The sequence below is a fragment of the Callospermophilus lateralis genome, chromosome 7 (assembly GCF_048772815.1).
Source record: "Callospermophilus lateralis isolate mCalLat2 chromosome 7, mCalLat2.hap1, whole genome shotgun sequence".
NCBI lineage: Eukaryota > Metazoa > Chordata > Mammalia > Rodentia > Sciuridae > Callospermophilus > Callospermophilus lateralis.
In genome coordinates, this window is record NC_135311.1 from 140,048,751 (window position 1) to 140,072,682 (window position 23,932).

Sequence of the window (23,932 nt, forward strand, 5' to 3'; positions counted from 1 at the left end):
TCAGGAGGGGCTGCAACGCCTAGTATAATCCTGGATGGAGGCCTGAAAGTGCTCTGTGTTATTGAGGTCTGGGCGAAAGAGGATCACATAGCACTTGGGGAGGAAGTAACCACTGAATCCGCTGCTCAGGCAGGTCAGAAAGGCCAGCACATTGACCACGAGCAGGTACTTGCCCTGGTAGACGCTGGCCACGGTGAAAAAAGTAATCCAGGATACAAAGTTAAGGAGTTGGCTGAAGGTGACACATTTGGCCTCGTTGTAGTTTTCTGGCAAGTCCTTGCCCAGATAGCTGCAGGCAAAAGCACTGACCGAGAGGAGGCCATTATAGGTGAAAGCCAGCAGGAAGCCCAGTGAGTTGCTCTCTGTGCACTCAAGTACCACCAGCTGAGGAGAGTGTTGATATTCCCTTGTGGGCAGTGGCGTCCACATTACAAGCCAGATTAGACAGATGAGCAGCTGGGCCATTGAGCTGATCATCACAAACAGGCCAGCACCATGACGTTGGACCCAAGCACGGTAGAACCTGGGCACCTTGGTGGAAAACTTGAAGATAATGATCAGTTGGAAGGAGCGAACTGTCAGGCAGGATAGGAAGATGGCAAACCCCAGGGAAAAGAGTGCCTGGCGCAGCAAGCACGCGGGCAGCGAGGGTTCCCCAAAGAAGCCATAGACGCTGCAGCTACCTCCTGCCAGGGAGGCCAGCATGAGGAAGCATAGCCTACCTCCAGCCGACCTCACCACAGGGGTATCTAGGTGCCAGGCAAACAGGCCAGCAGTCCCAACCAGCAGCAGCAGCAGCAATGTATTAGCTGCTAGCAGCACCCAAGAGATGGGTTCCTGCCAAGTCAAAACCACCACTGTGCGTGGGAAGCAGGTCTGGCTTCCCTCAGGTGCCCACTCTTCTTTCCCACAAAGCTGGCATCTGTAGAGGTCTGAAAGGGAAAATAAATGTGGTTCCTGAGAGGCAGTTGAACAAAGTAGGATTGGGGAAAGGAGGCTTGCAGGTCCGCCAGATGCTGCGAGACCTGTATCACAGCAGCTTCCTCCAGAAAGCATATTGAAGGGGGCAGTGTCAGGAAAGCCTGGAGTGCAGCTGGAGGCCAAGTGTTTCCTCAAAGTTTCTGTGTCAGTTACATACTCTGGAGAAACATGGATAACTTCTGGGTGGCTCATGATCCAAAAAGGGGTTTGCAAACCCAGAGGGCCTTACAGTGGTGGCTCTGCCCCTATGCCAGTGAGGCTGAGCTCCAGTACGAGCAGCCAGCCCCAAAGGAAGGATGTGGTCATCTCTTTCCAGCACTTCCACTAGCCAAATCCACTTCCTAGGCTTCTGCTCTGTGATTTCTGAGTTCTGACTCTCTGGGGTCAGAAGGCATAGTGTCCCATCCCCACATCACCACAGAGAAGTAAAAGCGAAGAATGTGGCCCCTAGTGTTCAGCTCTGGGGCTGAGCCTTTAGCTACATAAGTTGCTCTCTGGCCTCCACTTTGTGTCAGTGGGTGGGACACTCTCCTATGGCAGACATTCTACCAGGTGTCTAGGAGCTGGCTGTGTTCAGCATGGTCAACAGAAGGGACTTCCCACAAATAGGATGGGAGAGTACAAAGAAAACAGTAGCTACATCCGGTGGAATGAAGAGGTTGAACTCAGGATAAGATGCCTCTGCAGATGTGACATGAGCTCTCTGATAGAGGACACACCGTGGTCTACAGATTTCCTTCTGTTGTTTCTGTCTGCTTGATCAGAATTCAATCTGGAGGCAGGTGTCTGTCAACCTGCACCTAACTGGCAGCTCATGACTGTCCTGGGGCTGAGTGTACACACGGGGCCTGGGAGAGGTTCTTTACCTGCTGGACAGCCCCTTGGAGTGCTGATCACTGGCCCACTCACTTTGTTCACTCACCACTCTTGTTGAGGAAGGTCCCAGCCTCACAGGGCACACACTCAAAGCAACAGTGGTGGAAACCCATGACCACCCGATGGTGCCCTTCAACACAGTCTCTGGTACACACAGATGAGGGAACCTGTAAGAAGCCACAGGTGTCCTGTAGCCACATGGAGGGGCCCAAGTCAAAGGACAGCTTACTTATGAGACAGAGGCAGAATCTCCATGTCTGTGCCTTCAGAGATCACTCCCAGGCAGAGCCCCTGGTGGTGTAAACCTACGGCATCCCAGTGAGCATCTGTCTATTAGCACATGAAGCCAGCATCCCTGGCAGGGCTGGGTAGAATGATGGCAGTCTGCTACCTGGGGTCCGCTTCCTGCCCTGGGTAAGTGCCACTTTTAAGCTCCTGGCCCCCATGAAGCAGTTACCTGGTAAGCCACCACATCCCCATTACCTGATTGTTCTTTCCGTGCCACTGGATATTGGTCTTATTTATGTCCAGCAGAACTGGAGACCATGTGAAGGAGCCAATGACTCTGAAGGTCCATCTGGACCCAATCCAATCCCAAGCAATGATGTTATAGCCGCTGAGAAGATCCCCATTGTCATCAAATGTCACAGTGTCCTCATGTAAAAGGAAATTCACCTTATAGATCTGCTCCAAAAGCTAAAGCAAACAGAGATTGTAAAGCTACGGCAGACCACGTAGACACAGACTGCCAGAAGCAAGTGCCAGGGGTCTCTTGGGCTCCCAACCCTGTGATTCTACCCCTGGAACACCTGTGGTCCCATCCTCGGAGCCCTTCCCACCAGCCCTCCCAGAGAAGGCCTCCAGCAAAGGATTCCTTTGCAGAGATTTCTTTTTTTTAGCACCTTGCAGAAGGCAAGGTTCAGAGAGGAGAGGATTTTTAAGGGAACACCATCCCTGAAGTCACTGTCTTTTGGGGTGACCAAGAGTGCCTACTCTGCTTGTCTCAGGATTGGCTCTTCTCCCTGATACAGAGGGGCCTGGGGCTGGGCTCTTACCTGCCAGGGGTAGACTTGGCCCTTGGAACAGGTTCCAGAGGCACAGCCCAGGAGCTGGTGGAGGCCATGGGCTGCAGCATACACTGCCCGGTACACGTTGTAGGCAGAACTCATGGAGAAGGCCCCAAGCTTGGGCATCGTGTATTCTGTGAAAGTTTGGCACTCTCTGCAGAGCTGATTTGTGCTGCACCAGGAGCCCTTAGAACAGGACCTGAGGGCTCCCTTGTCAGCACGGGCATAGGCCTCCTCAAACTCCTTCAAGCCAGGGATAAGCCTCTGCTGTATGGCCACGCCCAGCACTGTCCCAATGCCCTGGATCCCAGGCAGGTTGGTGATGTGTGTGGAGATGGCCCAGTCTTCTGAGGCGATCCACACCTTTCCAGTCAGTTTGGCCAGCACCACGGACTTGAAGAACACCCTGGCTAGCTGCCGGCTGGAGAAAACAACCACCACGGTTGTCCTGGCTAGGGCCAGGTGGCGCATCATGCTCCACATCTCCTTGTCGCCCTCTTGGGCAGAGGAAGACATGATGCCTTTGAAGGCAATGCAGATGCCCCGCTTGGTGGCCAAGTCCTCCAGTGCCTGTACTCCCCCCTGCCCGTAGTCACCGTAGCTGCCAACCAGAGAGATCCAGACCCACCCGAACTTCTGTAGCAGCAGCACCATAATCTCCACTTGGTACTTGTCACTGGGGATGGTACGCAGAAAAGAAGGGTACTGCCACTTTGAGCTGAGCACCGTGCTGCTGGCCTCGTAGCTGATCTGTAGGGGTCCCATTCAGTGAGATCAGCGGCGACCTCAACTGAGGTCCCCTAGTGCCAGTCCTGTGCTGGGTGTGGGGACATGAAGAGGAAGGAGAACAGCAGTGCCATGCTTGACCCATGAGTCAGAGAACCCACTGTGGAGGTTCCATTGGGAAGTGGGGTGCTGGGGAGCAGTGGAATCTGCCTGGAGGGCCAGTTGGAGGAGCCCTGCATCCCAAGCTCAGGGAACGAACCCTGCCTACAGGGAGGGGAATAGTGTGGTGTGGCTGGACATCAACAAGGGCTTCCGCCTGGCCAGGGGTCCTCTTCCTGAGTGAGGCAGGGCTGGAGGCCTTCACTCTTTTTTTTTTTTTTTTGAATTTTTTATTAGGGATCGAATCTAGGGGCACTCAACCACTGAGCCACACCCCCAGCCTTATTTTGTATTTTATTTAGAGACAGGGCCTCACTGAGTTGCTTAGCACCTCAACGCTACTAAGGCTGGCTTTGAACTCACAATCCTCCTGTCTCAGCCTCCCGAGCTGCTGGGATTACAGGCATGTGACACTGCGCCTGGCTAGAGGCCTTCACTCTTGATCTGAGGCCTTGGTCTTCATTCTCTGGGCCATGGGGAGACCCTGAGAGTGTTTGAGGTAAACAAATCTAATTCCAGTAAGAAAAGTGTTAGAAAAGCCTCAAGACCAGGTGAGGAGTCATCATGGTCTGAATGAAGGCTGGGGCGGTGCAGAGTGGGGGCTCAAAGCCAGGCTTAGCATCTGAGTGAGGCACTTAGCAACTCAGTAAAATAAAATATAAAAAAGGGCTGGGGATGGGCTGGGGATGTGGCTCATGCGGTAGCGCGCTCGTCTGGCATGCGTGCGGCCAGGGTTCGATCCTCAGCACCACATACAAAGATGTTGTGTCCGCCGAGAACTAAAAAATAAATATTAAAAAATTCTCTCTCTCTTTCTCCCTCCCTCACTATCTCTCTCTCCCACTCTCTCTTTAAAAAAAAAAAAAAAGGGCTGGGGATGTGGCTCAGTGGTTAAGCACCCCTGGATTCTATCCTTCGTACCAAAAAAAAAAAAAAAAAAAAAAGTCTCTTGTGAGGAGAGAGGTGCATTCCACATGGAACCCGTCAGTGCATAAGTGGCAGAGTCTGTGGGCCTTGGGTACTCACAAGTCAGAACACAGGGGACTGAGAAGTGCTGGTTGGCTTTGGAAATCTAGCAGGTGCCCTCCCTAATGGCAAGAACAAGTGTGGTGGGGCAGAATTCTGGGCCACAGGCAGAGCAGCAAATGAGAGGGCGGAGCAAGTGAGCAGCAAATGAGAGGGCGGAGCAAGTGAGCAGCACTCCGGGCCTGAGTTCTGGTGGGAAGGAACAGGAAGAGTCTGGAAGGGCAAAGGGAGCCCCACATGCCTACAGCCCAGGGTGGGAGACTGATGGGCCCAAGCAGGAGTTGGTGCCAACAAGCGGAGGAGCACCCCACCTCTGAGCCAGGAGGAGGAGAGGCCAGGAGCCAGGAGGATGTGAAGGTCATGCACAGGAAGGAAAGATTTTCGGCTGTCACTGAAGGAGATGGAGCCTTTGGATGGAGAGAGGGCAGTGGGGGGTGGCCAAGAGGGAGCAGTCAAAATGGCAGCAGTTCCCAAGGGGAACGGGTTTCAAGAGGGGCCAAGGCAGGGGATCTGGAAGCATTCCCTGGAGAGGAAGGAAGGGGGCTCTGGGGCAGGTGGGGACCTCTGCAGTGTGACTAAAGAACAGGGACCAGCCCCAGATCCCCAAGGACTGGACTAGCCTTGGAGGGCGCAGCGACTCCCACCCACTGTCCTAGCTCAGGTTGGATTTTGCCAAACCACTGAGGACCTTGCTTACCAGGGGCACCAGGAAGGGACTCAGCATAGCAGCAGCGGTGACAGCGTGGTCGGTGTTGTCGGGCCCGATGACTGCCATCACCTTGGGGGAGTAGTGGGAAAGGTTTTCTTGGATCTCTATGTGGTATGTCCCCGGCAGGCAGAGCATGTTCAATGTGGCATAAAAGTTGGCTGACTCGGAGCACACATCATACAGCTCATACCCCAGGGTGACATTGGGCAGCAGGGCTGTGGAGTTGTTTATCTCCTCAATACCAAACCTCATGGCCTGGAAGAGGTGGTAGCCATGGCCACTGAAGCTATCAGGCCTGCAGGGAAAGCAGAGTGAGAGCTGAGAAGGTCAAGGTCCCTCTAAGACCCACCAGCCTCCTAGCGTCCCAGGCTTGTGGGGTAGAAAACAACTCTGAGCCGGGAGGCTGAGGCAGGAGGATCATGATTTCAAAGCCAGCCTCAGCAAAAAAGTGAGGTACTAAGCAGCTCAGGGAGACCCTGCCTCTAAATAAAATACAAGGGGCTGGGGATGTGGCTCAGTGGTTGAGTGTCCCTGAGTTCAATCTCTAGTACAAAAAGAAAGAAAGAAAACCTTTGAGGTCATCTGCCCAGGCCTGTACTGATATAACTTCAGCATGGGCCCAGCAGCACACACAGTTCAGGATGTGTTGGCAGGCCTGAGGAGAGGCAGGGCCAAACTTACAGAATGTGGCCTGCCCCACCACCTTGGGTAAGCATGTGAGCATCAGAGGCCCAGAGTCCTGCAGCAGAGCAACCTGCTGTATTAGAGGTCACTTTAAGGAACTTCTCTCATGATCATGGGGAATGGTGAGCCAAAAATTTGTAGGGTAAGACACCAGGTTGGATATTCTGGCAAGAGCTGATAATGTAATCTTGAGTTCAAAGGCAGAATTCCCTTCTTTGCCAAGGGCTGGGGATATAGCCAAGACTCAGTCTCATAAGGTCTTCGACTGATTAAACGAGGTCCACCTACGGTTTGGAGGGTCGTCTGTCTCTTTTTATTTTCTTTTCCATAGTGCGGATGGAACCCAGGGCCTTGCCCATGCTAGGCAAGTGCTCTACCTCTGAGCTTCATCTCTCTCTTCTCCTTATTTTAAATTTTATTTTGAGATAAGGTCTTGCTAAATTGAATTTACAACCCTACCTCAGTCTCCCAAGTAGCTGGGATTACAGGCATGTACTGAGTACACCATTCCTAGCTGTACTCAGTCTGTTGATTTAAAAGTTAATCACATCCAAAAAATACTCACAGCAACACCTGAACTAGTACAGGTTCAATGTGGCATAAAAGTTAGCTGACTCCGAGCACACATCAGACAACTCATACCCCAGGCTGACATTGAGCAGCAGGGCTGGACAAACGGACATGTAAAAATAACCACCACAGGGGCTGTGGTTGTGGCTCAGTGGTGGAGCGCTTGCTTTGTACATGTGAGGCACTGGGTTCAATCCTCAGCACCACATAAAAATAAACAGAATAAAGGTACTGTGTCCATCTACAAATACACACACACACACACACACACACATGCATATATATATATATATAAATAACCAGTACACCCGCTTCACCTGGTTAACTAGTTAACTAGTGCTTCTCACTGGGACCTTAGGAAACTGCTGAGGGCCTGTGAGCCTCTGTGCCCCTACTCTGGGAACTGCTGTCACAACAGGGACAAGCTGAGGATGTGGTTGGTCCCTGATTGAAGGGCATGGTAGCCTGTTGTGCTCTCCAGCATCCTGACCTCCTAGAAGGTTCCCCCATCTTTCGCATCCCTTCTACTCCAAGTTCCTCAGAGCAGGCCCACTGTTTCCTGCACCCAAACTCCTTCAATTACCTGAAGCCAGTTTCCTGGGGTCCTCCCCCAGCCTCTCTCCCAGCCTGGGCTTCTTTTCTTAGCTCCTGCCTGCAGGTTCTGACCTGGTCCACATTTCAGAACCTGCATCCTGGGTCAGCAGTCAGGAGTGTTTCAAGTGCAAGCCCCCCAAGGAGACCAAAGGCATTCCCCAGCCTCCTATGACAGCTCACAAGCAGCTGTCTTCTTTCAGAGAGAAGTAGTAAGCATTCTCTACCTGGATGGCCAGTCCCAGGGAGACTCCTGTGCGGGGCATCTGCCTCAGTCCTTTCTCCCTCTGGGAGAAAAGTCAGGAAGCTTGAATGGACTCACTCTAACAGCAAGGACAAAGGAATCCATCACAAAATGGAAGCTGGCAGAAGCATTTGGAGGTGGCAACTGTGGAGGGAGGGCCTGGGGGTGGGAGCTCAAGGAGCAGCCCAGAGGCCAGTAGAAGGGCCCTGCAGCCACAGGTCACACTAAGTGACAGCTCTGCTGGTCTCTCACTTACCTGTCACACAGGGTCACCTGGGGTCTGCGTCTCACCTGCAGACAGTCAGTATGGAGAGGGAATAGGCCTGCAAGGAGGAAATCCCCTGGGAGGCTGAAGTCAGGGGAGAACCACGTCTTGTGGCAGCTGAAAGCCCAGCAGCAGGCGATGGAGAGTTGCAAGCCTGCCAGGTGAGCCACCCATGGTGACATACTGGCCAGGTGCCCCTGTGCCCAGCATGGCAAGCAGCAGCATCTGACAAAGCCTGCCTTAAATAGAAGAGAGGGCAGTTGCCCAGGCAGGCACTTCACAAGTTGAGGCTCCTGAAAGGGGTGGGACTGGAGTCCAGTTGTAGAAGCTAGGGTGCTTCTTTTGGTTTTCCGGGCCTGTGGTCCCACTCAGGAACTGGGCAGGACCAGGGCATGGATGCAAACCAGGCAGCACCCAGTGACCCCTCCTCTGGACGATGTGGGTTTTGTCCTTGCTCTGGTGCCTGTGACTTCACCTGGCTCTGAAAGGGAGCACTAGCATTTGGAGCACCAGGGAAGATGGAACACAGTTTCTCTGAGTGCTGTGGGCTTCTATCAGTGAGTTGGGGGTTTTTGTTTTGTTTTGGGGTCCTGGGGATTGAACCCAGGGGCGCTTCACCACTGAGCTATATCCCCAGCTCTTTAATTTTTTTTCTTCTGAGACAAGGTATAGTTAAGTTGCTTAGGGCCTCACTAAGTTGGTGAGGCTGGCTTTGAACTCGTGATCCTCAGTCTCCGGGGCCCCTAGGATTACAGGGGTACTCCACCATGCTTGGTTGGAAACAGGGTCTTGCTGTGTTGTCTAGGCTGGACTGTGACTCCTGGGCTCAAGTGATTCTCCTGCCTTAGCCTCGCCAAAAACTGGAAGTACAGGTGTGCACCACTGAGCTGACAAGAGCAGGCTTTAGAATCCTTTACCTGTGCCTCAGTCAACTGAGATATGGCTTTGAATTGACATGCCCATTCTCAGTTCCCAATTATCTGACACTGACCGAATCATTATAGTTCAGCCTTGTTATCCAGGGTTGGTCCCTTCAGCCCAAAGACAAATACATGCAAACAAAAGGTATGCAAAAAGGCTGACTTTGTTTAAAATGCCAATCTTGGAGCTTTTTCTAAAGGAAAAATAAATCCCAGGTGGATTTCCGGAGGAGACCTGGTGGTTTCTGGCTTTCCCTCTCCAGCCGGCCCGGGTTGAACTTTTGCATAATGTAAATGGGGCCCATTGTGGGACCACAGAGGCCCCCAGGCCAGCAATAGCCTCTGCGGAGGCCTTGGGGCACCTCATGTTCTTCCGGAGGTCGTCGGCAGAGGGCGCCGGCCACCCCCGAGGCCGCTCCAGCAGGCCGCCCCTAGAGCGGCGGAGGGAGCGACGGGATCTCGCGAGATTCCCGCGCGGCGGGCACAGAACGGACGGCATGGCTGACTCCGTGCTGCATTTGCGGCGCGGCTCCAGCCGCTCTACGTGGCTGCGGGTCCGCAAGGCCCGGCCCCAGCTCATCCTCAGCCGCCGGCCCCGCCGCCGGCTCTGGACTCTGCGCTGGAGCGGCCGGCGGCGCCTGCGACGACGCCTGCTGCAGGCCCACGCCGCGGGCGCGGACTGGCGCGAGGACTCCGGCCAGTGCTCGCGCGCGGCGGCGCCGCGGAGGCCCAAGGCCGCGGACCCCGAGCCCGCGGACCCCGAGCCCGAGCCCGGCCCCGAGCCGGAACCGGCTGCCTCCACGCAAGGCCCCCAGAACCTCCCCTCCTGGTCCGTGCGGCAGCTGGGCCCGGACCGCGCGTTGATGCTGCTGCCCGCGGAGCAGGTGGGTGGCGCCTCCCTCCGGTGGCCCTGCGGCCGGGCGCCCGCGGATGCCGGTGGGTCGTGCTCGATCGCGTTTGGCGCTCCCACCCGCTTCTGAGCGGTCACCGTCCTCTGCTGCACGTGCTTCCGCACCGAGGAGCAGGTGACCTCCCGGTATCGGGCAGGAGAGCGGGCGGAGCTGCCGGTCCACTCAGACCCGGCACCGGCGGGAACGAGAAAGGCTTGGCAGGCGGTGGCCGGGTGAGGAGGGTGCATGGGTGCCTGGAGCGGGTGGAAGGCTGAGCGCCGCGCGGGCCCTCTGCTTCGCGTTGTGGAATTCCCAGGCTTTCTCTGGAGCCGCCGGGGAGCGTGACCTGAGGTTAAGACCGGGGGCTGGGGCGCAGCATCCCACCAAAGCAAGGAGATGCAGGCATTCTGTCCATCTACAACTGCAAATAATAGTAATAATAATAAGGCATGTGGGGGCACCTTGTACTGTGTGTTCTGTTGTGTAAAACATCAGCCGCCTTTTGATATGTAAATGGCAAGTTAAGATTTTAGAATTTCTCTGTCCTTAGTAACAGGGTCTGTAATCATTTCCGCGTGTTTTCCTTTCCCCATTAGACTTTTACTTTTAGCGGGATCTGCCGTTTGACTTGCCTCTATGGCCAGGTGGAGGTGTTTGGTTTCCTCATCAGCCAAGGCCAGCCTGCCCAAGATATCTTCTCTACCTATACCCATGCGTACCTGACCATTAATGCAGTTCATTACTCCATGTCTGAGAAGAGAGAGAAGGAGATGAGAAAGGAAGCCCGGATTTTGCTCAGATCTCATCTTAACTTGGGTAATGAAAAGAACTGGGTAATTTACTGAGGGTCTACTAACATAAAGTTAACGATTTTTACTGCTTACCGTGGTGTCCATATTGTGCTAAATACTTTTTTTAATCCCTCCCAAGGGTCCTAGGAGTTAGAAGAGTTAACTTTGTTATTTTTCACGATTTTTTCAAATGATTATAATTGCCAAGGCCTGAAGCCAAAATTCCAACTCTCAAAAGTTTACAGTTTGAAGAGATGCTGCCTTATGAGCAGAGAATTTAGATGAATTGCTATTTCTACAGTGGTTTGCTTTTCTCTTTACAGAGGACAGATGTTGGGCAATGAAGAATTTTTCTCCTTTGTGTTCCATTGTGATGCTAGAACGTGTGAAAAACTCCACTGTAAACTTCCTAACCAGCTATCCAGGTTTATCTTACATTTTCACGCAAGAGGTATAACCAATTCATCCAGAGTTTTGTTAATTATTTGCACCGAAGTTGTCATATCAAATGACTATGGAGGATGCTCTCTTGGAAGATCTATCCTGTTAGTGTGGTAGATCCTACAGAATGTCATGTGTACCAATAGTTAGAAAGTTGTCGGTATAGAAAGGGTTATCATGAGAAATGTCTCTCCTCCCTTCCTCAGTTTCATCATCCAGCAGAGGCCATCATTTCAAGTTATAGTTGGTTAGTGGTTACTTTCTCTAAACAATGCAAGAATGACTTAAATCATTTACACACCCATCTCTCCTTCTCATCTCTAAATTTTTGTTGGCTGTGTTATTAATCTTCTGAAGTTAAGTTCCATTACTATAAATGTCTCCCATGAGCCAGAAGTGAGTTTAATTTGTGATTTTTTTTTTTTTTTCCTTTTTTTGCTGTACTGGAGTTGAACCCAAATCCTCTCATGTGCTAGGCATATGATCTACCACTGAACTACATCAGAGCCCATAGGATTAGTGGACAGACTGGATGTGAGTTGTAAGGAAGAATCACAGAGGCTGGAGTGTACCTCATTGGTCAAGCATGTCCTTGATATGCGTGAGAGCCTGAGTTTGATCCCTGGCACTGAAAACAAAACAGAAAAGAATCATGGAGTAGAACCCGGCTTGTTAGCCTCAGCATCTGGATATGTAGAGTTGCTTTTGACTGAGGCAGGCACTGTGGTGACCAGCCAGGGCATGCTGGTTGGAGACATCTGTGAGGTGTCTAACTGGAAATGCCAACTGGGCAGTGGAGTATGTGAGCTGGAATTGAGGGAAGAGGTTGGACTGTAAATTTAGGACTGGACAGCAGAGGGGATTCAAAGGTCTTTACTATAAAGAAAAGGGAGAGAGTGAAGCAGGGTAAGTATGATCAGGAAAGTTTTGTTCTTGGTGAGATGGAATTTAAATTAGGGTTGCTGAGGCAAGAGAGTCACTAGTTCAAGGCCATCTTGATCAATTTAGCAAGGCCTGATCTCATTTAATTAAGAAAAGGGGTAAAGATGAATCTCAGAGTTAGAGGACTCTTGGATTCAATCACCAATACCACAAAAAAGATGAAAATTTAAAACTCCATGCTTGCACAGCAGGTGGGGATGATGGGGAGGGTAAGAGAGTAGCCAGAACTATCAGCTCCCCCCACCCCACTGGGAGGGTCTGGCTATCAGGCTCTTGCCCTGAGGAGGAATGGTCCATTTGGAATAGGTGTCCAGGAAGGGCCAGGGGCAGTCAGAAGGCCACTGACAAATGTCTTCTCCCACAGTGGACATGGGCGAGGGTAGTCACTGGGTGGGGAGCAGACAGGGTGTGGGAGGTTTACATGGAGTGGGCAGTGCGGCCTTTCATGATTGAGCTTTAATCCACTGTAGGATCCAGCAGCTTGGTGGAGCCTCAGGAAGACGTGTGTTCAAGCCTCTGCCACTGGGGAGTGACTGTTCCGAATAACTAGGATTAGGCATTGGTTTTTCACTTATTTACAGTTCCCCACCTAGGACTTAACGTCCACTGTTGTTTTGTTTCTTATGCTCTTTTTTATTTCTCCCATGCCCAGGTTGAACCCAGGGGTATATAACCACTGAGCATACATCCAGCCCTTTTTATATTTTATGTAGAGATAGGGCCTTGCTAAATTGCTGAGCCTGGCTTTGAACTCATGGTCCTCCTGCCTCAGCCTCCCCATCCACTGATATTATCACCAGCGTGTTTCACAGCTGTGGGCCTGTGTTGAATTTTTCCTATGATGATCATTTTTAGGTTTCCAGTCCTTTTTTGGTTTTCTAAGGAGCCTTCTGCAGAGATCCTGGCAGTTCTGGAGTTAGCATGTGCTGTGGGGCCATGGTGCCAACCATGGACGGCTTCAGGAGGGGTTGATGGGCTTGCCGGTGGGTTGGATTTGGGGTGGTGAGAGAAAGGGAGGGACCAAACTTACCTTTCATATTTTACAACTGTGTTAGGGTTTCTAAATTTAGAAATGATGAAAAATGTACGTAGTTTTCACTGTTTCTTAAAGTTTAAATTGTTATATTTCAGATTTCAACTTTCCAGATTAATGCTGAATATTTTGCCTTGAAGTCTGTTGGCATCAGAAAAGAGAAAAAGAAAAAATCACTTAATTTAAGTGTGAGTGCCCTGTCAGCCCTGGAGGAGTTGGTCAGCGTTTCTTCTGGTGAGTATGTTTTGGTAAATTTGGGCGTTGTCCACTGAAGCTTCAGAGGACTCCTGCTTGTGATTAAAGGACTGAAGAAGACGACTAATTCTAGCCCTGTGTGTTTCACCTCCAGAAGAAGCAGATGGCTGCCCTATTGTTCTGGTCTGTGGTGCCCAGGACGTTGGAAAGTCAACATTTAATAGATACCTGATTAACCAGTTGTTAAATAGGTAAGAGTGCCTTTATTCTCTTGGCGCATTGCTAAGAGTTTAAGCAGGATTTTTTTTTTTTTTTTAAGAGAGAATTTTTTTTTAATATTTATTGTTTAGTTTTTGGCGGACACAACATCTTTATTTTATTTGTATGTGGTGCTGAGGATCGAACCCAGTGCCGCACACATGCCAGGCAAGCACGCTACTGCTTGAGCCACATCCCCAGCCCTAGGCAGGATTTTTGATTGGAACAGTATGTCGGAACCTCGTCCTGCCTTCTCTATGGAGATTTGTACAAGGCTGTGCAGAGCTGCTTGCTGACAGTGATGCACTGGGAATGCAGTGACCTTGAGGCTGCAGGCTGGGCTCGGACTGCCCTAGGGCCTGTGGGTGACTGGTGAGGGCGGACACTTGGTCTCTGGATGTTTGTGGAGCTGAGGTGCAGAGTCAGAGTGGGGATGAGTAGTTTTGAAGATGGAATCGTGAAGAGGCCAAGTTGCATGTCTGCCGTGCAAGGTCACTGTCGGCAGGCCTGCGCTTGGTGGTTGTCTCTTGGAGCATTCTGCCTGAAATTGCTGCATGGCGTGCATTACAACTGTGTCATGTGGAACTGTGACTATCTGATTTCTCCTTTCTACAGAGTAAAACTAGTTGAGATTTTCTTTCTTTTCCTTTTTAAATATTTTCAGTATTTCCTGCCTTGACTATCTGGAATGTGACCTGGGCCAGACCGAATTCACTCCTCCAGGTTGCATCTCTTTGCTTAATATTACGGAACCAGTTCTGGGTATGTATTATGTAATTCTTCATTGTCTTGGTTTCATAAAATTCAAAAATAATGATACCTGCCCAAAACTCAGTCTTACAGCATAGACTAGAGAAAGTGAACGCACTCCACCAAATCCAGGTCTCTGCATAGCCACACCTCCAGCCTGCACACACCCACTAGGGAGTGTTTCTATTTGGGAAGTGGAATTGCTCCTTATTTTGCTTTGTGTAAAATTAAAAGGACATCTGTCCTGATATTAATGTTTTATGGGACCTTCTATAACTCTCCAAACCAAGAAATGCACAGTGGTGCAGTGCAGGTTTCAGTCAGAATTCACCAGTTACCTGGTTCAGAATCCAGTATGGAATTCCTTGTTGCTTTATTTTAATAAAATATACAAATGTGTTCATCATTTTAACCATTTGTATGTATAATTCAGGGGCATAAAGTCCATATACAATGTTTTGTGACCCTCAACTCTGTGTATCAAACTTTTTAATTATTTCAGTGTGAAATGCTATACTCATTGAACAGAAATCCCCTCCTCCCTTGTCCCCTAGTTTCTGATAGGTTCCCTCTACTTCCTGTCTATGAATTCTCCTGTTGCAGACCCTGTATGAGTGGAGCCATGCAGTGCCTGTCCTGCTGTCATCTGGCTCGTTTTGCTCAGCATTGTGTTTGCAGGGTCCTTCCATGTTGGAGTGTGTATCAAAATTCAATTCCTTTTTTACAACTGAATATTACTCCATTCCACGTGTTTTTCTACTTGTTTTTCCATGCAGCCATTGGTGGACACTTGGGTTGTTTCCATGCTTTGGCTGTTGTGGAGAGTGCCATTAGGAACATGAGGCACTGGTTCCTGTTCAAGGCTCTGCTTTCACTTTTTTGTGACTTTATATTTAACCTTGTGTTTATTAGCCAATTGCGTATCATTTTGGGGGAGGTGGAGTACCAGGGATTGAACCTAGAGGCACTTTAGCACCGAGCCACATCTTCAGTCGCCCCCCCCCCCCCCCCCCGCTTTAAAAAAGTATATTTTTTAAGTTGTAGATGGACACAATGCCTTTATTTTTATGTGGTGCTGAGGATCAAACCCAGTGCCTTACCTGGACTATGGCTCTACCACTGAGCCATAACCCCAGCCCCTTAAAATATATATATATATATATATATATATATATATATTTTTTTTTTTAGAAATAGAGGCAGGGTTTCACTGAGGTGCTGAGGGATTGTTAATACTGGCTTTGAACTTATGATCCTCCTGCCTCAGCCTCCCAAGCCACTGGGGTTACAAGTAAGCGCCACTGCACCTGGCCTCCGCCCTTTTTATTTTGAAACAGAGCCTCACTAAGTTGCTGAGGCTCTCCTCGAGCTTGCATTCCTGTTGCCTCAGCCTCCAGAGTTACTGGGATGAGAGGTTTGTGCCACTGTTCCTGACCATTTGTATATCTTTGAGTACATGTCTATTGAAGTCCTTGAATATGGCTTTTTTTTTTTTTTTTTTTTTTTTTTTTTTAACCAGTGCTTGAACCCAGGGGCACTTATAACCACTTAACCATATCCCCAGTCCTTTTTTGTATTTTATTTATTTGGAGACGGTCTCACTGAGTTCTTCAGGGCCTTGCTGAGTTGCTGAAGCTGGCTCCGAACTCATGATTCTCCTGTGCCCCTGAATATTACAGGCAGCTGAATATTGCATTTTTTTAATTGAGTTCTTTATTTCTATGGCATTTAGAAGTTGCCAAATCTAGTGTCATGAAGCTTTTGTTTTCTAAGAATGTTTTCATTCTGACTCTCAAGTCTAAAATCTTTATTATGCTTAGAATTTGTATTTGCATAGTATAAGGAACAGGTCCAGGTGGGTTGTTTCTTGTATGTCTATAGATTTCCCCCACTGAACAGTCTCTAAGATCATCTGACTATATATTTCAGGCTTATAAGTTCTATTCTGTTGGTCTGTATGTCTGTTCTTATTTCAAGTGCTAGTTTTGAAGTTGGGTCAGGTCCTTTATTCATTTAAGAAAATTTCCTTTCTGGTGTCAGGATCTAACCCAGGGCCTATATCTGCAAAGCAAGAGCAAGCCATCTGCCACTGAGCTTCATCCCCAGACCCTACATGGTTTTTTATTAACACATAGAAATGCTATTGATTTTTTTTTTTTTTTTTTAATATTGATCCTGTGTCCCACAACATTATTTGATTTATTTTCTGATGGTGCTTTTTGGTGGAATCTTGTGGGTTTTCTACATGTAAGATCACGGCTGTGTATAAGGTCAAGTCAGCTAGTCAGCTGTAAGTAGAGACAGCCTCACTTCCTCCTTTCCTGCTGGGTGCCTGATGATCAGAGCTAGGACTCCCAGAGCTGTGTAGACAAGAAGTATGAGTCAACTTTATTCTTTTTTTTTTTTTTTTTTAATATTTTTTTTTAGTTATAGATAGACACCATACCTTTATTTTATTTATTTATTTTTATGTGGTGCTGAGGATCAAACCCAGCACCTCGTTCATGCTAGGCAAGCATTCCACCACAAAGCCACAACCCCAACCCCCAGCTTTATTCTTTTTAAGATTGTTTTGGCCTTTGGAGGCACCTTGTAATTCCAAATGAATTTGAAGATCAGCTTTTTCATTTCTGGGGAAAAGTCTGTTAGAAATTAATTTGTGAGGGGCTGGGGTTACAGCTCAGTGGTAGAGCAGTTGCCTCACATCTGTGAGGCACTGGGTTCGTTCTCCAGCACCACCGGGTTAGTTTTTCAGCACCACGTAAAAACAAACAAACAAACAAGTAAACAAATAAAATATTTAAGATATTGTGTCTATCTACAACTAAAAAAAAAAAAAAAGAAGAAGAAGAAATTGATATGTGATGCTAAGAATTGAACCCAGTGCCTCACCCATGCTGGGCAAGTGACCTACCACAGGGCCACAACCCAGCCCCTAACCTCCCTAATCTCTGGCTGTCTCCTTGGACTCACTTGTTCTGGAGTGCCCCCTCCCCGCCAACCTGACTGCCTTAGTCTAGGCTCCACACCCTGCTGACTCTAGGCCAGCTCTTGGTCCTATACTTTTCTGAGTTATTCCTTACTTTCTTGGAAAACAAAATGTTCCAGGGTGTCTCCCTCCACACCCTATGCTAGGGTGGAACCCATCTTCTTGAGCTTGGTAAGCTATTGAGAGATACCCCCAGCCCTCAGAGGTGAGCTTTTTTTCTCTATCCTAGGCTTAGAATGAGAGGACCAAAAATTCCTATACCTTTTTTTGGGGGGTGGAGTACCAGGGATTGAATTGAGGAGTACTCAGCCACTGAGCCACATCCCCCAGCCCTATTTTGTATTTTATGTAGAGACAGGGTCTCACTAAGTTACTTAGCGTCTCGCTATTGCTGAGGCTGGCTTTGAACTCTTTTTATTTTAACTTTTTAGTTGTACATGGACATACTTTATTCTTTTAATGTGGATCGAACCCAGTGCCTCACATGTGCTAGGCAAGCACCCTACCACTGAGCGACAATCTCAGCCCTGGCTTTGAACTCTTTGATCCTCCTGTCTCAGCCTCCTGAGCTGCTAGCATTACACACAGCACCACCAGGCCTGGCCTATACCCTTTTAATGGAGACTTGTATTTGAAAACCAGAGTTTGGCCAGGTACAGTGGTGCCAACTGTAATTCCTGATACTTGGCAGACCAAGGCAGGAGGATTACAATGTCGAATCTGGCCTTGGCAATTTAGCAAGATCCTTCTCAAAATAAAAAGTCCAGAAGTGTAATTCAGAGGTAGAGTGCCCCTGGATTCAATCCCTGGTACCAAAAAAAAAGGAAACCAAAGTCTTTGTGGCAGGTTGCTCCTTGCCTCTGGGGCATCATTGCTTCTGCTTGTCACCAGTGGACATAGGTGTGTGTATGTCTGAGCCCCCAACATGTTCCAGGTGGATACATGTACATGCATGTACAGACAGACCTCTGTTGTGTGTGTGTGTGTGTGTGAGTGAAGAGCCATGAGTTTATGCCTGGCATTCTGATTCCAGGCTAACACTCGGGCTTCGTTCTCGGTAGGCTCACCCCTTTAACATTTGCAGATTCTTCCTCTAGTGGCAGGAACCCTGGCTGTACTTACTCTCAGTGTGTCATACTCGCTCAGTCCCTCTGTGTCTTCATCTTCTACTGCACAGTGCCCCCCCAGCTGGGGCTGTGAGCACTCTGGCTTCACCCGCTGAATCCCAGCTCTTGCATCATGGCTACACTTCCATGATGGAGACTCTCTGTCCCAGGTGGCCTTGTATTACCCACGTGTACCAGGGCTTAGTCCTGACCTGGGCACCATGTGGTCCTGGTCACCAGCTGATGGCTGGCTATACAGTCTGTCCCTGAGCAGAGGAGACAAAGTGACTGTGTGACTGTGCTGGACTGTTGAGCATTGTGGTGGAGCTTTGGAGCTGAGCTGCCCGAGTTCTTGCCCAGCTTGGCATCGCTGGCTCTCTGATTTCAGTGTCTTCATCCCTTCCTGTTTCCTCATCTAAAAGTGGGGATCTTGCCACTGCTCACCTCAGGGCTTTTGTGAAAGTTGGGGACTATGAGCAGATCCGTCAGTCAGCTGTGTATCCAGGAGCATTGCTGGAGGTCCATCCTCACCCTCTCAGGAGGGGATCCCTGGGCATAGGGAAGGCTTCTCTTTGCCCACAGGGCATCCCAGTGAGGGGAGCCAGGGCAGCAGGCAGCAGATGTTCAGCAGCTAGGTGAAGGAATGGCCATGGAGGGCATCATTGGTAATTGTATGGTAAAAGTGAGCCTGTCTTCAGGTTCAGATGAAAGTTTACTCTTCCAAAAATGGAACCACAGCTGTTCCTGTTTTGTGCTTTGGATGGTTGCTCTCCAGCTGCGTCCCTAGCCTGGCCTGTTACTCTGTTCTTCATCTTCCAGGACCACCGTTCACCCACCAGAGGACACCACAGAAGATGGTATATTATGGGAAACCTTCTTGTGATCACAACTACGAGAATTATATTGAGATAATAAAATACGTGTTCAGCTCTTATAAGAGAGAGTGCCCGCTCATCATCAACACTATGGGCTGGGTGGCAGGTAATGAGTGGCATGGGGAGCGTGACCAGCCTGAGCAGCACATGGGTGTGGGTGCCGTGGGTGCTCGGTGTGCACATGCTGTGCACGTGCAGTCCAGGGTAGCCTAGCTGCCTCCCCAGACCTCAGTGTTTCTTTGTGCTGAAAACATTTTAATAGCTTTTCTTCTAGCTTTTTTGAAATACATGCATGGTACGTTGTCCTTATTAGTAGTCACCCTGCTGTGCAATAGAATGTCAGAATTCATTTGTTCTATGGAGGGAACATGCCTGTTGACCAGCCCTTCCTTGTCCCTTCCTCCCTCTTCTCCTCAGCCTCTTGTCACCACCTTTCCACTGTCAACTTTTTTTCTTTTTGGTATTGGGGATTGAACCCAGAGGCCCTCAACCACTAAGCCACATACCCAACTTTTTTATTTTTTATTTTGAGACAGGGTCTCACTAAGTTGCTGAGGCTGTCTTTGACCTCTGATCCTTCTGCCTCAGCATCCTGAGCCACTGGGATTACAGGCGTGCTGTTCTTATTTTTTGAGGAATTGCCTTTTTTTTTTTTTTTTTTTTTTTGTGCTGGGGGTTGAACCCAGGGTCTTGTGCATGCAAGGCCAGCACTCCACCAGCTGATCCATATCCCCAGTCCCTGCTGTTATAATTTGCATTCCCACCAACTGTGTGTCAGGGTTCCCTTTTTTCTATATCTTTGCCAGTATTTTTGTCAGGTTTTTGTTTTTGTTTGGGGATTGAACACAGACATGCTCTACCACTGAGCTGCATCCCCAACCCTTTTTATTATTTTTTATTTTGAGACAGGGATTCACTAAGTAGCCCAGGCTGGCCTTGAACTTGAGATCTTACTGCCTCAGCCTTCCAAGTAGCTGAGTAGCTGGTATTACAGGTGTGTGCCACCTTGCCTGCCTTTTTTGTTGTTTGGGTAATAGCTGTTCTGTCAGAGGAGATGTCTCACTGTGGTTTTGGTTTGCGTTTCCCTGACAACTGGTAATGTCATGCATTCTTCCATCTACACCTATTGGACATTTGGATATCATTTGAGGAGTGTCTAGTTATTTTTTTGTTTATTTTCGGGGCTAGTACCAGGGATTGAACTCAGGGGTACTTGGCCAGTGAGCCACATCTCCAGCTCTGTTTTGTATTTATTTATAGACAGGATCTCCCTGAGTTGCTTAGCACCTCACTTTTGCTGAAGCTGGATTTGAACTTGCAATCCTCCTGTCTAAGCCTTCTGAGCCACTGGGATTAGAGGAGTGTGCCATCATGCCTAGCTTGTTTTGTTGTTGTTGTTTTGTTTATATTTTTTGCAGTAGTTGGACTAGACCCTAGACTCATGCTAAGCAGCTACTGTACCACTGAGCTACACCCCTAGCCCTTTTGCCCATTTTTAGTTTGTTTTGGCTGCATTGGGATTGGACCCAAGACCTCATACATGCTCGGTAGCCACTCTAAAGCTGCATCCCCAGCCCTACTATTGCTTATTTGTAATCAGATTACGTGGGGATTTTTCTTGTTATTTGCTTGAGCTCCTTATATATTCTAGATAAAAAAAATATCCAGTTATCCATCTTTTTGTTTTCTGGGGGTTTTTTGGGGGGGGAGTACTAGGATAGAACTCAGGGGCTCTTTACTACTGAGCCTCACCCCTTTTTAGTTTGAGATGTAAAGGCTGGCCTTGAACTTCCCTTCCTCCTGCCTCAGCCTCCCAGATCGCTGGGGTTGCAGGCAAACACCATTGTGCTCAGCAGCAAGCTGAGCTGTTAAGCCCTGATGGTCTCTTTGCCTGAGGGTGACTGTCTCTGTTTCTGGTTGGAATGAGGCTCTCCTCTAATCCCCAGCTGTGCTCACATCATCTCCTTCCTCACAGACGAAGGGCTTCTGCTGCTCATTGACCTGATCCGGTTGCTGTCTCCCACCCACGTCATTCAGCTCAGCTCTGCCCGGAGTAAACAGATGGCCAACCTCACCCCGGATTATGTGGATGACATGGATGGCTTGTATACAAAAAGCAAGTCCAAAGTTAGGAACCGTGGCTATGAACTTCCAGAATTTGCAGATAATTTGGAATTTGCTGACGAAGATAAAGAGAGTTCAGTTCTTTTTACTGGACATAAACTTATATGTGTTTATTCAGAATTTTCACCCAGAAAATCTTCAAGGAATAGGTAAGTAAACCATCAGGCTGAAGAGCTGTTTCCTTTGATTGAATGAGGCATTTTGTTTTCACTTCCTTAGAAGGATAAGGCCACAAAAACTTTTCATATCTGGCCTGAGGGAATGGCTTAGTGGTTGAGTGTTTACCTAGCGTGCATGAGCCTGTGGGGTTCTATCTTCAGCATTACAAAAGCAAAATATTTTCAAATCTATCATAGTTATGCAGTTACTAAGGAGAATCCTTATTTTCTCAATTGAAACATCCATTGATGTCCTCCAGCTCTTTGCCAGTAGCTTTAGCTTAAGGAGAATCTTGAAGCTTATGTTTTCTAGCAGGGCTGTATCAAGGCAAGACTGAGGATGTAAAGGTGGGGGTGTCTTTGTGGGTGTGGTGCTGGGCTTGAACCCCAGGTGTCGTTTTTGCTGGGCAATTGCTGTACCACTGAGCAACACCCCAGCCCTAGGGAGGGCATGTCTTGGAAGAGCACAGCTCAGTGTGTTGGGTAAAAACCACCTAGGTGGTGAACACTTGAGTCTCTGCATGGACAGTGGATACGGAAGAAGTTACTTACATCCTTCTCATTTACCTTTGCAGGGAGTCACATAACAGAATTTTTCGAGAACTGGCAGTGTTAGGTTATCTTAGCCAGCTGCTGCCCCCAGTGCCAAAACCACTCAGTCCTTTACATGGCCTGACGCCCTATCAGGTATTTGGGACACGTGGGAGAAATTGTCTGTTTCATTTTTCTCATGACTTCCTACATGCTGTGCACCCTTAACTCGACTCATTTAAGTTAACCCCTTAACTCTTGGCTCATTTAATCCTCAGAACCACCTGTGATGTAGGTTCTATAATCATCTCTGTTTCACAGGTGGAGAGACTAAGGTGTACAGAGACTAGGGGACCCAGCAGAAAGTTAGCAAAGCTGGCACTTTACCCCTGGCAGCCAGCTTGGTGCTGGGCGTTCACAGCTCCATGCCTGTTACTGGTGTTCTTGTGTTGTTCCTAATCCAGTGTCAGTTCCAACACTTGCGTTCGTCAGCTGTGTGTGGCTGTGTGTGGGCAGTGTCAGATCACAGAAGGCTTGTAGGCAGCATTTCTTAAAGGAATGCGCTGTGCTCTGCTTTATTTTAAGCCTGTATTAACTCCCGTTCCTGTCCCCATTTTACAGATTGTGAGAACAAGGGACTTTGAGTTAGCTTGCCCACAGTAGCCTAGTACAAGTTTAGGTGGGCCTCAAGCCCAAACATGCCTGGAGAGCCCAGAGTCCACTCTGCTGAGTGGCCTGTCTGCTTTGGAACAGCTACTCTGTGCCAGGGTCCTTTACAGGGCCCCTCACATGGAATGACTGTGGTTACATGGTAGCCTGAGAGGAAGATGCCCTTAGTGTTCCCACTTAATGGCTCCAAGAGCTGCACACAGCCAGGTGGAGACCCTGCCTAAGGTCACACAGTCAGTGTTGTCAGACCTGGGTGGGCTTCCAAGTCTTCTCCACCAGACAGGCAGGTGGTTTGATGGGGTTTCTGTTCAGGGGGACATCTATTTGCTTGGAGATGACTCTGTAACTGAAGTTGAAACTTACCTGCCAATAGTTTTATCACTTTTTTGTTTTATATTTACTTTTCTTTTGGGGGGTGCGGGTACTAGGGATTGAGCCCGGGGGCACTTTACCACTGAGCCACATCCCTAGCCTTTTTTATTTTTTATTTTGAGACAGGGTCTCCCTGGGTTGCTGAGGCTGGCCTGGTACTTGCAGTCCTCCTGCCTTAGCCTCCCAAAGAGCTAGGATAACAGGTTTACTTTCAAAGTCTAAATAATACATGTAAGAAAATAACTTTTCTACTTTAAAATTTGAAATTACCTAGAAAGTTGCATGTTTTTCATTTACCTTGTGCTCTAGGAATGTGGTCCATCCCACTTCATCTACTGTGTTTAGGTTAGGAAGCGTATGGAGCCTATCTCGGGATTGCTTCTCACTTTCTTACATCAGAACACTCAGTGGATAGATCTTACTTATACTTGGCTGGAAGTCTCCCTCTGCTTTAACTGATTTAGTACATCTTCAAGTTTGAATTTATTTGTATCTGTAGATAGGAAAGTGCTGGGGATTCAGTTTAGATTTTTAGCAGGTGTGCTGGTGCACAAGCACTGTGTGTATGTTAGGGTCTTTATTAAAGCGTGCAGCCATGGCCAAGTGCTGGCTAGTACTGCATTTGTTATTTTGGTGGGCAGTTTGGCAGATGTAGATGACAAGTCAGCTTGTGAAAATTAAAAATAGTTTTTTGAAATAAAAATTAATAGAAGGGTTCGCATTTATTTTCCAGGTCCCTTTCAATGCAGTTGCCCTCCGGATTACTCATGCTGATGTCGCCCCCACTCATGTACTGTATGCTGTGAATGCCAGCTGGGTTGGCCTTTGCAAGATCCTGGATGATGTCAGAGGCTACACAAGGGGGCCCATCCTGCTGGCACAGACTCCCATCTGTGACTGTTTGGGGTTTGGTGAGTTCAGAGTAAAGCTTGTCCCTAACCTTGCTATAAAGGACCTACTTCAGCCATGGATGATTGGTCTTGAAATTGT

The 23,932-nt window shown here is 48.7% G+C and overlaps 2 protein-coding genes across 3 annotated transcripts in view; one reads left to right on the plus strand and one right to left on the minus strand.

The window, feature by feature from the left end:
• Positions 1–9,317, minus strand: Tas1r1 (taste 1 receptor member 1). The gene is made up of 7 exons (XM_076862670.1): positions 9,149–9,317; positions 7,890–8,052; positions 5,533–5,839; positions 2,913–3,674; positions 2,341–2,553; positions 1,904–2,024; positions 1–932 (listed from the first exon to the last, which is right to left on the minus strand). Exons 1-7 carry the CDS (start codon positions 9,315–9,317, stop codon positions 1–3), a joined length of 2,667 nt encoding a protein of 888 aa, XP_076718785.1.
• The window catches only part of Nol9 (nucleolar protein 9), a 20,412-nt gene continuing 5,795 nt past the window's right edge, over positions 9,316–23,932 (plus strand). For both annotated transcript variants that reach the window (XM_076861386.2, XM_076861387.2), the window contains exons 1-10: positions 9,316–9,702; positions 10,305–10,524; positions 10,823–10,950; positions 13,014–13,149; positions 13,265–13,361; positions 14,033–14,130; positions 19,033–19,194; positions 21,064–21,361; positions 21,946–22,057; positions 23,676–23,853. In XM_076861386.2, the coding sequence (XP_076717501.1) occupies positions 9,316–9,702; positions 10,305–10,524; positions 10,823–10,950; positions 13,014–13,149; positions 13,265–13,361; positions 14,033–14,130; positions 19,033–19,194; positions 21,064–21,361; positions 21,946–22,057; positions 23,676–23,853 (1,816 nt within the window). The remainder of the gene's footprint in view (positions 9,703–10,304; positions 10,525–10,822; positions 10,951–13,013; positions 13,150–13,264; positions 13,362–14,032; positions 14,131–19,032; positions 19,195–21,063; positions 21,362–21,945; positions 22,058–23,675; positions 23,854–23,932) is intronic.